Here is a 13,005-nt window from a genome sequence, read left to right on the forward strand (position 1 = left end):
AATGTTCATCAGAGATTTTCACCTATAGTTTTCTTTTTTAATGGTGTCTTTCTCTGGTTTGGGTACCCAGATAATGCTGGCCTCATAGAATCAATTTGGAAGTTTTTTTTCCTCTTCCAGTGTTTGGAGAAGTTTGAGAAGAATAGGTATTCACTCTTCTTTAAATATTTGTTAGAATTCATATATGAAGCCATCTGGTTGTGGACTTTTTTTTGTTGTTGGGAGTGTTTTTTCTTTTTTTTTTTTTTAATTACTGATTCAATTTCATTGCTAGTAGTTAGTCTGTTCAAATTTTCTGTTTCTTTTGGTTTCAGTTTTGGTAGTTTACATGTTTCTAGGAATTTATCTGTTACTTCTAGGTTGTCCAGTTTTTTAGCATATAATTTTTCATAATATTCTCTTATAATCCTTTGTATTTCTGTGGTGTCACTTGTTTTTTTTTTCTTTCATTTCTGATTTTGTTTGAGTCTCTCCTCGGTTTTTGATGAGTCTTGTTGGGTTTATCAATTTTGTTGATCTTTTCAAAGAACCAGCTCCTGGTTTCATTGATCTGTTCTATTGTTTTTTTAGTGTCTATATCTTTTATTTCTGCTCTAATGTTTATTGTGTCCTTCCTTCTGCTGGTTTGTGGTTTTGTTTTTTGTTCTTTTTCTAGCTCCTTTATGTATAAAGTTAGGTTGTTTGAGATTTTTCTTGCTTCTTGATAGGCCTGCATTGCTATAAACTTCCCTCTTGGAACTGCTTTTGCTGCATCTCCATGATTTTGGATAGTTGTGTTTTCTTTTTGTTGTTGTTGTTGGAATTCAGTTCTTTATATAAGGTCCCTTGTAAAAACAAAACAGAATAAAAACAAACTGAAAAGAAGGGGCAGGGCAAAATTTAAAAAAAGAAAAAGGAGGAAAAGAACGGAAGGAAGAGAAGTCAAGGGGAGGTGGCTTATTGCTCCTCCTCTGCTCCAGCCTTGTTCTTGGCATCTTACGACTCCTTGGCTCCTCCTTCGTGGAGAGAGCTTCTAGCTTGTCACCTTCTCGGCATTGTCGTTTTTGCCCAACCCTTTCTTTTCTCTCTCCTCGATCTCTTTCCTGCATTCTTCAAACTTCGTTTTGAATTTCTGTGCATTTTCAGCATTTAGGAAGCGGATGGCCAGCAGCTCTGGCTTGGGGCACTCGTCGGCAAAGTCAGCGTGGGTGTTCCAGACCCAGGCACGGTCACTGCCCGCGGTCGGCTTCAGTTCCATCATCGGCGTGATATAATGGTTGGCGCATATCTTCAGGGTCTTGTCCCTCCTCATGAGGAGGTGGATGGTCCCTTTCTCCTTATGCTTCAGAAGCTTGACGTCACCAGTGCCTCCTTCCTTCCATTCTGGGAGATCATTCTCTGAAGCGAATCGGAATAGCTTTGCCCGCATTTTAGAAAGTTCTTCATCTTCTTCCAGTGTTTTAATTTCCTGCTTGGGAAGAGAAACTATAGGTTCAAACTGGGGATTGTGGTTGGACTCATCTGCATTCTCAGTGGAGGTGTCATGGTCCTCATGGGTGTCCTTGGAGACGCCATGGGGGTGCGGCAGCGGCTCGGTTGGCTGGTAGTCGCTTGCTCGGCGTCCCCTCGGCGGCTGGTCGTAGCTCCTCTCCTCCGCGTGTGACCCCGGCGCCTCCCACCCTCCTGCTCTTCCCTCCACCCTGTGACCCAATGATGGTTGTGTTTTCATTTTGATTTCTATCCATGTATTTTAAATTTCCTCTTGGGTTTCTTGGCTGACCCATTCATTGCTTAGTAGCATGTTATTTAACCTTTAAGTATTTGTGCTCTTTCCAGAGTTTTTCTTGTGGTTGACTTCTAGTTTGATAGCATTGTGGTCAGAAAAGATGCATGGTGTGACTTTGATCTTGTTGAATTTATTGAAACCTGTTTTGTGGCCTATTATGTAATCTATTCTAAAGAATGTTCCATGCGCACTTAAAAAGATTGTGTATTCTGTACCTTTAAAATGGGATGTTCTGGATATATCTGTGGAATCCATGTGGTCGAGTGTGTCATTCAAAGACCCTCTTTCCTTGTTGATTTTGTTTGGATCATCTATTCATTGATGTAAATGGGGTGTTAAAGTCCCCTATTATTATTGTAGTAGTATCGGTGAGTTCCTTTATGTTTGCTATTAACTGTTTTATGTATTTGAGTGCTCCCATGTTGGGTACATAAACTTTTACAATTATTATATTGTCTTGTTAGATTGTCCCCTTTATATAATATCCTTCTTTGTCTCTTGTTACGGTCTTTGTTTTAATGTGTATTTTAACTGGAGTACCCATTGCTCCCCTGGCTTTCTTTTGACATCCATTTGCATGGTAAATATTTCTCCATTCCCTTACTTTCAATGTAAGTAGGCTTGAAATTATTTCTTATTTATAGCATATAAATTGGTCTTGTTTTTAAATCCATTCTATCACCCTATGTCTTTTGATTGGAGTGTTTAGTCCATTTATATTCAAAGTAATTATTGGTAGGTATGTATTTATTGCCATTTTGTTACTTTTTTTTAAAGATTTTATTTATTTATTTGACAGAGAGAGACAGTGAGAGAGGGAACACAAGCAGGGGGAGTGGGAGAGGGAGAAGCAGGCTTCCCACTGAGCAGGGGAGCCCAATGAGGGACTCGATCCCAGGACCCTGGGATCATGACCTGAGCCAAAGGCAGACGCTTAACGACTGAGCCACCCAGGCGCCCCACCATTTTGTTACTTTTTCTGGTTGTTTTATAGTTCTCTGATCCTTTCTTCTGTTGATCTCTTCTCTTATGGTTTGCTAGCTTTCTTTAGTAATATATTTGGATTCCTTTCTCTTTATACTTTGCATATCTATTACTATGTTTTGATTTGTGGTTACCATTCAGTTTATATATAACATCTGCATATAGCAGTCTATATTAAGTTGATATTTGAAACTTTCTTTACTCCTCTCACCCCACATTTTAGGTAAGTGTTGTCATACCTTTTATTTTGTGTGTACCTGGACTGATATACTTATTTTTGTTTTAAGTATTTTTTTTAAAGATTTTATTTATTTATTTGAGAGAGAGAGAATGAGAGAGAGCGAGTACATGAGAGGGGGGAGGGTCAGAGGGAGAAGCAGACTCCCTGCCAAGCAGGGAACCCGATGCGGGACTCGATCCCAGGACTCCAGGGTCATGACCTGAGCCGAAGGCAGTCACTTAACCAACTGAGCCACCCAGGCACCCTTGTTTTAAGTATTTTAAGATATACTTATTTTTACTGCTTTTGTGCTTCCTACATTTCTGACTTATGGTCTTTACTTTCCACTTGGCAAGTCCCCTTTAACATTTCTTGTTGGGCTGGTTTAGTGGTCATGAACTCCTTTAGCTTTTGTTTGGGAAACTCTTTATCTCTTCTTCTATTCTGAATGATAGCTTTGCTGGGTAGAGTATTCTTTGCTGCACATTTTTCCCTTTCTGCACTTTAAATATATCATGCCACTTTCTTCTTGCCTGCAAAGTTTCTGTTGAAAAATCCACTGATAGCCTTACGGGGTTTTCATTGTATATAACTGTCTTCTCTCCTGTTGCTGCTTTAAAAATTTTTTCTTTATCATTATTTTTTGCCATTTAAATACTCTGTGTCTTGGTGTAGACCTCCTTGGGTTGATTTTTTGGGGGAATCTTTGTGCCTTCTGGATGTGGATATGTTTCTCTCCTCAGATTAGGAAAGTTTTCAGCTTTTATTTCTTCAAATAAATTTTCTGCCCCCTTTTCTCTCTCTTCTTCTGGGATCCATATACGGAAATGTTATGCTTGATAGAATCACTGTGTTCCCTATGTCTATTCTGATTTTGTGTAATTTTTTCTCTCTCACCTACTCAGGTTGATTACTTTCCATTACTCTGTCCTCCAGGTCACTAATTCATTCCCTGTCTCTTCTAGTCTACTTATTCTGTCTAGTGTATGTATGTATGTAGGTAGGTATGTATTTATTTATTTAAAAATTTTAAATTTAAATTCAGTTAACATATAATGTATTACTGGTTTTAGAGGTAGAGGCCTGTGCTTGATCAGTCTTATATAATACCCAGTGCTCATTACATCACATGCCTTCCTTAATGTCCATCACCCAGTTACCCCATACCTCCATCCCCTTCCCCTCCAGCAATCCTCAGAATGTTTCCTATGATTAAGAATCTCTTATGGTTTATCTCTCTCTCTGGTTTCATCTTTTTTTATTTTTTCCTCTCTTCCCCTATCATTCTCTGTTTCTTAAATTCCACATATTAGTGAGATCATATGATAATTGTCTTTCTCTGGTGGACTTATTTCACTTGGCATAATACCCTCTAGTTCCATCCACATCATTGCAAATGGCAAGATTTCATTTTTTGATGACTGTATAATATTCCATTACCACCTCTTCTTTATCCATTCATCTGTCAATGGACATCTGGGCTCTTTGCATAGTTTGGCTATTGTGGACATTGCTGCTATAAACATTGGGGTGCAGGTGCCTCTTTGGATCACTACATTCATATCTTTGGGGTAGATACCCAGTAGTGTAATTGCTGGGTCATAGGGTAGCTCTATTTTCAACTTTCTGAGGAAGCTCCATACTGCCATTTTGTTACTTTTTGTAACTGTTTTTCAGAGTGGCTGCACCAGCTTGCATTCCCACAAATAGTGTAGGACGGTTTCCCTTTCTCTGCATCCTCACCAACCCACTCCTGGGCTCACTCTTTGTAGCTGGCTTCCCTGCTCTGTTGCCTGAGAGCTCTGTTACACACAGGCACCCCTGGTCTTCCTGTGACTCTGAGGGGCCTGAGACCACACTGTCCCAGCTAGGGTTCTGCCCCTGCTTAGCCTCCTAAGTGATGTCCATCACTGGAGCAGACTTCTAAAAATTTCCAATTTAGTGCTCTGCCGCTCTATCACTTGCTGATAGCTGGCTGACAGAGGCTCCCGCCCCCCACAGTCTATGTTCCCATATATTGCCTCGGATTCACTTCTCTGCACCTCCTACCTTGCAGAAAGTGGTCACTTTTCTATTCAAAATGTTGCAGCTTTTCTTTTCTTTGATCTCCGGTTGAGTTCATAGAGTGTTCAGAATGATTTGATATCTATCTAGCTGAATTCCTGGGACCAGACTAAACTAAGGTCTCCTACTCCCCTGCCATCTTGGACTCTCCCCATCTAGTGTATTTTTAATTTCATGTATTGTATTCTTCATCTCTGATTGGTTCTTTTTTCTCTCTTTGTCAAAGGTCTCACAGATGTCCTCCACTTTTTTTTCAAGTCCAGTGAGTATCTTTATGATCATTACTTTAAATTCTCTAGCAGGCATAATTACTTTTATCCATTTAAAAATGCTTAGGCCGGGTGCCTGGGTGGCTCAGTTGGTTAAGCGACTGCCTTCGGCTCAGGTCATGATCCTGGAGTCCCGGGATCGAGTCCCGCATCGGGCTCCCTGCTCAGCAGGGAGTCTGCTTCTCCCTCTGACCCTCCCCCCTCTCATGCTCTCTGTCTCTCATTCTCTCTCTCTCAAATAAATAAATAAAATCTTTAAAAAAAAAAAATAAAAATGCTTAGGCCTTGGGGTGCCTGGGTGGCTCAGTCAGTTAAGCAGCTGCCTTTGGCTCAGGTCATGATCCCGGATCCTGGGATCTAACCCCACATCTGGCACCCTGCTCAGCAGAGAGCCTGCTTCTCCTTCTTCCTCTGCCTGCCACTCTGCCTGCTTGTGTTCTCTCTCTGTCAAATAAATAAATAAATAATTTAAAAATAAAATAAAATGCTTACGCCTCTTGCTGTGGTTTTGTCTTATTCTTTCACTTGGGACATATTTCTCTGTCTCCTCAATTTGTCTAACTCTCTGTGTCTGTTTCTATGTGTTAGGAAAGTCTGCTATATCTCTCGCTCCTGAAAGCAATGGCCTTATGAGGAAGAGGTCCTGTAGTGCCAATGCAGTGTCCCCTGTTCACCAGAAGCTGGACTTCAGGGGTATCTCCTATATGTATTGCATTCACCCTGCTGTTTTGCCTTGGCTGCTTTTTCTTTCAGTCCATTTGTCTACAGTGTCTCTCTTTGTCTATTGTGGGCAGTGTTTGGTTTCTTTTGGTTAGTGGACTAGTCTGGGACCTCCTTGGGCTTGAGTTGGGTCAGACCAGGCATTTGCCAGAGAGGCAATAGTACCAAAATGCAGGGCACTTTCCCTGTGCCTTCCACTGAGATGTTCTCATTAATGGGCAGGGCCTATAATCAGACCAACTGTCTGCTCCCAGCCCCTGGCTGGGGGTGCCATGTGACTGCTGTGTGTGGTTATCTTCCCTCATTCCAGGGAAGGATTCACTTTGGAGTGGTGACGGTCCCTATCAGGGCTGCTTGCACACTGCCAGGCTGGTGACCCTCGTTTGAATGGACTCCAGCTAAGAGCATAGTAGGGGGGCTGGGCCAGCTGGGATGGGGCACACAGTTTTAACAAGGTGTACACCAACCTGCTTGTGAATGAGACTTGCAGTTTCCACCACTGCTGCTGCCACCACTGCAGTGGGGACCAAGGCCCTGCACGGTGTGTGGGCCAGTAGATGCTTTGTTGGCAAGGTTTGCTTGGTAGAGGACCTGCAGTTTTGGGACTGAAGCAAGTGTGACTAGAAAAGGCAGATCTGCCAAAGCCTGGGGTGGGGGGGCAGGGCTTGGTGTAAACATGTTAGATAGTGAATGTTGTTGTGGAGGTGGTTCTCTCAGGTAGCCATATGTTTATGCCTGGGGTTGGTTGTTCAGCAATATGTTGATTAACATCCATATACTTGTGAATTTTCCTGTTATCTTCTTGTAATTGATTTCTAATTTCATACCATTGTGATTAGCAAAGATGCTTGATATGATTTCAGTTTTCTCAAATGTTTAAAAAACTTGTTTTGTCAGATAACATATGATCTATCCTAAAGAATGTTTTGTCTGTGTTAGAGAAGAATGTTTATTTTCTTGCTGTTGGAAAGAATGTTCTATATGCGTCTGTGAGGTCCATCTGATCTAAAGTGTAGTTCAAGGCCAAGTTTTCTTATTAATTTTCTATCTGGATTATCTATTCATTAATGACGGCAGAGTAATCGACTCATTTACTTTTATCGTGTTGTTGTCTACTTATTCCTTCGGATCTCTTCATATTTGTTTTGTATATTTAGGTATTCTGATATTGGGTGCATAAATATTTATAATTGTTAGATCCAAAATAACAATACTTAGAGTTTGCAAGTCAATGCATCATCAGTCCCCTATCTACTTCTTCCAGCATATTCTAATGAATGATTTCCTTTGCTCACTTAGCCTTTCCTCTTGCCACAGCAGATTTTTCTTACAGTTTTTAGAATTTTCTTTCTATTGTTACTCCCTTGGATGCTTTCTCAATTAGATGCTCTCTCCTATAAAACCCTTTTGGAAATAAAATATTTTTAAAAAAAGGGGCACCTGGGTGGCTCAGTTGGTTAAGTGACTGCCTTCGGCTCAGGTCATGATCCTGGAGTCCCAGGATCGAGTCCCGCATCGGGCTCCCTGCTCGGCAGGGAGTCTGCTTCTCCCTCTGACCCTCCCCTGTCTCATGCTCTCTCTCTCTATCTCATTCTCTCTCTCAATTAAATAAATAAAATATTTAAAAAAAAAAACCCTTTTGGTCCTATTACTCCAGGTAAAATATATTTTCTCTTCACTACTTAACAATATTTTTTACAATTTTTATATTTGTTTATTCAGTTTCTCCCAATGGACTGTGAGATTCACAAGGATAGGGAACAATGTCTTTTTGTGTTCTTGTTTCCTCAATACCTGGCAATGTCCCTAGAATATATAGATACTCAATACATATTTTTTGAGGTAATAATTATTTCCAAAAATTAAGTAGAATTGGAAGTAAAATTGTGGGCAAATAGTATGCACATTTTAGAAATATTTGATATTTACTTTCAGATTATCCAGAATAAAGTTTGTATCGATTCAAACTTCTGCCAGTAATGTATGAAGCTATCCATTTAATAATACTTTCACTTTTGGGGGGTATTAACTTTAAAATAAATATTTGCTAATGTTACATTGGTATTTTAATTTTTATTTTAGAAGTGAACTTGATCTCTTTTATATATTTATTGTTCACTTATTTTTCTTCTATAATTTTTTTATTCATGTCCTTTGTTAATTTTTCTATTGTTACCTTTATATTGATTTCTAAAATCTTTTAGTATATTAAATACAGCTCTTTGTCTACGTGATAGTTTGCACTTATTTTTCCTAGATTTTCATTGCACTTTAATTTTACTTTTAATTCACAGAGATTTTAGAATTTTATGGCATCTATTCCCACCCTTTCACTGAAACTGCTCTTACTAAAATTACCAATAATCTTATAGTTATTATATCCAGTGGGCATTTTTCAGACTTCACCTTATTTGATATACTGAGAACAAAGCAATATAGGTCACAGTTTAGATATTTGGTTTACATTGATTTGAAATATCTCTGCCACTTCTAAATGATAGCTTTCCAAGTTATTATAATAAAAAATGAAATTAAGGGCTACTTTGCAAATTTGTTTGTGCTAACATTAAATGTAAATCATCACGTAGAAGCCTTTCAGCAAATCCTTCTGGTTTTATGATTATGGAAATGAGTCAAATATTGTGTGAAACCAAATGCCAGACCTGAATTAGAAATAAAGAAACTAGCTCTAGAGATTGAGAAAGAGTTGGAGTACAGCATTCCAAGCAGAAATCAGAAATATGGGGTCCTGAAAGAATGTTGTATTAGTGTCCTAGAGCTGCTGTAATAAAGTACCACATACTGGGTTAAAACAACAGAACTTTATTCTCTCACAGTTCTAGAGGCTTGAAGTCCCAAATCATTGGCAGAGCCATGCTCCCTCTGAAGCCTGCTTCTTTCAGCTTCTGGTAGCCCTAGGTATTCCTTGCCTTATGGCAGCATAACACAAATCTCTGCCTCCATCTTCTCATGAACATCTTCCCTCTGTGTCTTTTCCCACTCTTTTTATAAGAACCACTTGACCTGATTACATTTGCAAAGATCCTTTTACCAAATAACGTCACATTCACAGTACCCAACACATCTTTTTGGGATACACAATTCAATCCATAACAGATGTGAACCAAGTAAATGGGAGAAAATGGAATCATGTAGATTTCTAGAACAAAGGGTAAAATACCAAATCCTAAATTGACAAGATAGGTTGAATAATGATTAGTTGGGTAGGTAGATCAGCAGGGGAAAAGGAGCATTTGTGGATTTAAGAAATGTAATGAGAAACTGCTCTATGAAATCCCTTGTAATTCCATTTGGAATCTCAAGTAAATTTTTAAATTTTTTTTTTAAATTTTTTTTTATTAAAGATTTTATTTATTTATTTGAGAGAGAGAATGAGAGACCGAGAGCACGAGAGGGAAGAGGGTCAGAGAGAGAAGCAGACCCCCCGCTGAGCAGGGAGCCCGATGTGGGACTCAATCCTGGGACTCCAGGATCATGACCTGAGCCGAAGGCAGTCGCTTAACCAACTGAGCCACCCAGGTGCCCTCAAGTAAATTTTTAATTGATTATTTAGGCATGCTAATTTGTTTCTATAAATAAGCTAGTGATAAAGGCAGCTTAGTGCAATAGGTTGGTGTATAATTAAGATTGATCAAATTCTTTATTATTTCTTGGAGGGGAAAGTAAATATCAAATAATTAGAAATTGAAATTTTAACTGATATTGAAAATTCAAGTTATAGCTATGGAAGATTTGGTAAAATCTTATTTAAGTTGAGGCAGCAAAATTAATCCAGTACATGCAATTGCATAATCCAATGAATAAAATGTTGGTTTTGAAATTTATTTCTTGTTATAAATCAACCCCAAATGGACTTTGAAGATATTCTATAAAATCTCAGAAACTTGATTACAAAAGACACATGCAATGTGTGACAGATGCAGTTGAGAACACCAGACCACAAAGAGGTTGATAAACAACCTAATTTTCAAACTATAGCCAGTCTGATGAAAACCTATGTCAGTTCTTTTGTAAAATGACTATTGTTATACTTCACTTTATTAATTCTTAGAAAGATAGAACATAGTGAAGCAGAATGGACAAAAATTAAAGCAGAGCCAGTTGAGCTGTAAGACAAGCAACATGGTTTTTAACACATTCATCCAATTATACTGAACAAATATTCACTGATCCCTACCAAGAGACTGAGGTTGTTTTAGGAACTGGGTCAAAGAATGTGAAAAATGTTAATTTATTTGGCTAAGATGACCTAACTACAATTAAGACTAATGCATGTCAAACAAGTGTAATTATTCAATGACATTTTTATATTTCCTTGAGGCATAAAGAAATTTAAAAATATTTCTAGGTTAATCAAGTCATAATGATTGTTTAGATATGTTTGTCTCTGTGACTACATTTTTGAAGTCTGTTTTCTTCCCTTTAACTTTCTGTAGACCAAAGTGATGTGTTTTTTGCACATCTTTTGATATATTTTCATCTTGCTAGTAAAATTTTTGTGAGATGTGTAAGTTAAAGTTTTATTTACATTCCTAATCTATTATAATATCATTTATAATTTGCTTAACTGGGTTTCCTCTATTTCAAGGCTTCAGTTTACAGTTTTATCTTCATTGGGGAATTTATTCCTAGGTGGCTATTCAGTAGCTTGTATATTTAAAAAGGCATTTTATTTCATTTGACAGATCTTTAGACTTAACATTCTTTTATTTGGCAAACTTTGGGTGGAACTATTTTCTGAAATAGTTGAAAATAAAAATATCTCAAGTTGTTTGAGAATGCAAATATGCTATATATATAGGTACCATATTTGCATTTATAATATATAGGTAGTATATATATATATATACATATATATCTATATCTATATATCCTACTATCAATATAGATAGTAGACTCTTGTAGTTCCTGAGTGCTGAGGACAGAGGAATGGAGTTTACATGGAATGGACCTCAGAACTCAAATTTTTAAAACAATATTCACTTTCTTCTAAATCAGGTAAGTATACATTTTGATAGAACATTGCCACATACATATATCATTTGTTTTCTCCAACAATTGAAAATAGGCTGCAGCATTCTGAGTTCTGCAATATAACTGTCTTTGATAGTAGGGTGAAAATAACAGAATTGAAAGTTCAAAAACAACACTTTCAACAATTAGGAAGCAACATTACTGGAGTTTACTTGATGTTCCTCTGATAGACAAATGCTTTTTTCAACTTGATGTTTCAAATAGTAGCTCTCTCACTTGTAGCCATTGTTTATGAGTGTTTATACCAAGTTAAAATGTGCTTGGAACACCACCAATGTAACCTTGTAGGGAGAATTGACTGTGATGTCATAGACCTTTAAGGGAAACTTCTAGAAGTGAGATTAGTCATATGAGAGACTAAACAAGAGAGATGCTTACTGAGGTGGGATCCAACAAGAGTGTAGTACAGAATGCAGTAATTTATTAATTACTTTTTTCTAAGGTAGCTCAACAGAACAACACTTAATGAAGAAAGACAAAGGCTTACCTATCTGGTACATTTGTGATTCTTGATGATTAATTACTTGAAGAGTAATATGTTTGAAATTCACCAGTTTTAGAAATGGAAGAAGGTGATGAACCTGATCAGCCTATCTCAGCAGGGAGACAAGAAATTCGAAAGAGAAGACGACCCAGCCAACCAATGGTAGACAAATCCCAGCAGACTGAAGTGACAGAGAAAAAGAAACACTTGCCTATAGCACAATCATCTGGCCCTAAAGCTACCCTTAGTATTGGTAATATTCCTGGAAGCAAAGTCAACTATGAGTCTCTCAGAGTATCTTCTCAACTTCAGCAAACTTGGACAAAGAGAAAGCGTGTACAGGATATGACTGATAAATCTCTGCAAACAGACGCTACTGTAGAAGAGAAAAAAGAAGAAATCATGTCAATTAGTGAAACAGTGATACCTGAAGAAAAGCTAGCTGCTGTTGGAGAAGCAGTCCCTGACTTTCCAGAGAGTGTTCAGGAAGTAGAAATTCCACCAAGCAGACATTCAGTTCAATTCAAAATAGATAGATCTCAGCAGACTAGTTGTACTGGAGACTGGACAATGATGAACATTCCTCAAAAAGTGGACAAGGAACAGCAGACGTACTTTAGTGAAACAGAAATAATGGTTATTGGCAGGCCAGATAGCTCTTTTTCAAAGTCAAATGAAGTTGTGCAGAAACGTAAATCCTCAGGGAAGTTTTTCATTAGTGAACATCCTGAATTGCAACCCTCAACAAGTAAAGATGAAGCAATTGGGCAGATACATAGCAGATTTCTATTTGGTCAACAAAGCAAAAAAGGTTCTTTGGAATTTTCAGAAGATGAGCAGTATGTTCTAGGTGAAGTACAGCCTCCCACTGCAGAAGAGATCTCTGCTGAAGTGCAACCTCTGCCAGCTGAGGAGACTACTACAGAAAACTCCCCAACTGTACTTCAGCCTCCACCAACTGAAGAGGTTCCTGCAGAAGAGGCTCCTGCTAAAGTAGAGCCCACACTGGGTGAAGAGGCTCTTTCAGAAGGGCCTCCTGATGAAGTTCAGTCTCCAAAAGTTGAAGAAGCTTCTATTGAAGTACAGCTTTCCCCAGCTGAGGAGACTCCTGCAGAAGAGGCCTCTGCTAAAGTAGAGTTTATCCCTGCTGAAAAGGCTTTTTCAGAAGAGGCTTATGCTGAAGTTCAGCCTCTATCAGCTGAAGAGCCTCCTACACAAGAGGCCCCAGAACTTCAGCTTTCACCAGCTGTGGAGGCCCCTGCAGAAGAGGCCCCAGCTGAAGTTCAGTCTTCACCAGCTGAGGAGGCCTTCTCTGAAGAGGCCCCAGCTGAAGTTCAGCCTCCACTAGCTGAAGAGACCCCTGCAGAAGAGGCCCCAGCTGAAGTTCAGCCTCCACCAGCTGAGACATCTCCTGAAGTTCAGTCTCCACCAGCTGAGGAGACCC

At 38.7% G+C, this 13,005-nt stretch overlaps 2 protein-coding genes across 2 annotated transcripts in view; one reads left to right on the forward strand and one right to left on the reverse strand.

The window, feature by feature from the left end:
- Nucleotides 1-1,008: 1,008 nt before the first annotated feature.
- Nucleotides 1,009-1,674, reverse strand: LOC118002116 (ran-specific GTPase-activating protein-like). Its single transcript, XM_034992399.1, has one exon. It carries the CDS (start codon nt 1,406-1,408, stop codon nt 1,013-1,015), a length of 396 nt encoding a protein of 131 aa, XP_034848290.1. The 5' UTR covers nt 1,409-1,674; the 3' UTR covers nt 1,009-1,012.
- Nucleotides 1,675-11,236: 9,562 nt separating this feature from the next.
- Nucleotides 11,237-13,005, forward strand: part of FSCB (fibrous sheath CABYR binding protein) — a 2,738-nt gene continuing 969 nt past the window's right edge. Inside the window, exon 1 of the mRNA XM_034992540.1 lies at nt 11,237-13,005. This exon is cut by the window's right edge and continues 969 nt beyond it. Within this exon, the coding sequence (XP_034848431.1) occupies nt 11,640-13,005 (1,366 nt within the window). The 5' untranslated portion in view covers nt 11,237-11,639.

This window comes from Mirounga leonina, unplaced genomic scaffold (assembly GCF_011800145.1).
Source record: "Mirounga leonina isolate KUSES-001 unplaced genomic scaffold, KU_Mleo_1.0 Mir_82, whole genome shotgun sequence".
Taxonomy (NCBI): domain Eukaryota; kingdom Metazoa; phylum Chordata; class Mammalia; order Carnivora; family Phocidae; genus Mirounga; species Mirounga leonina.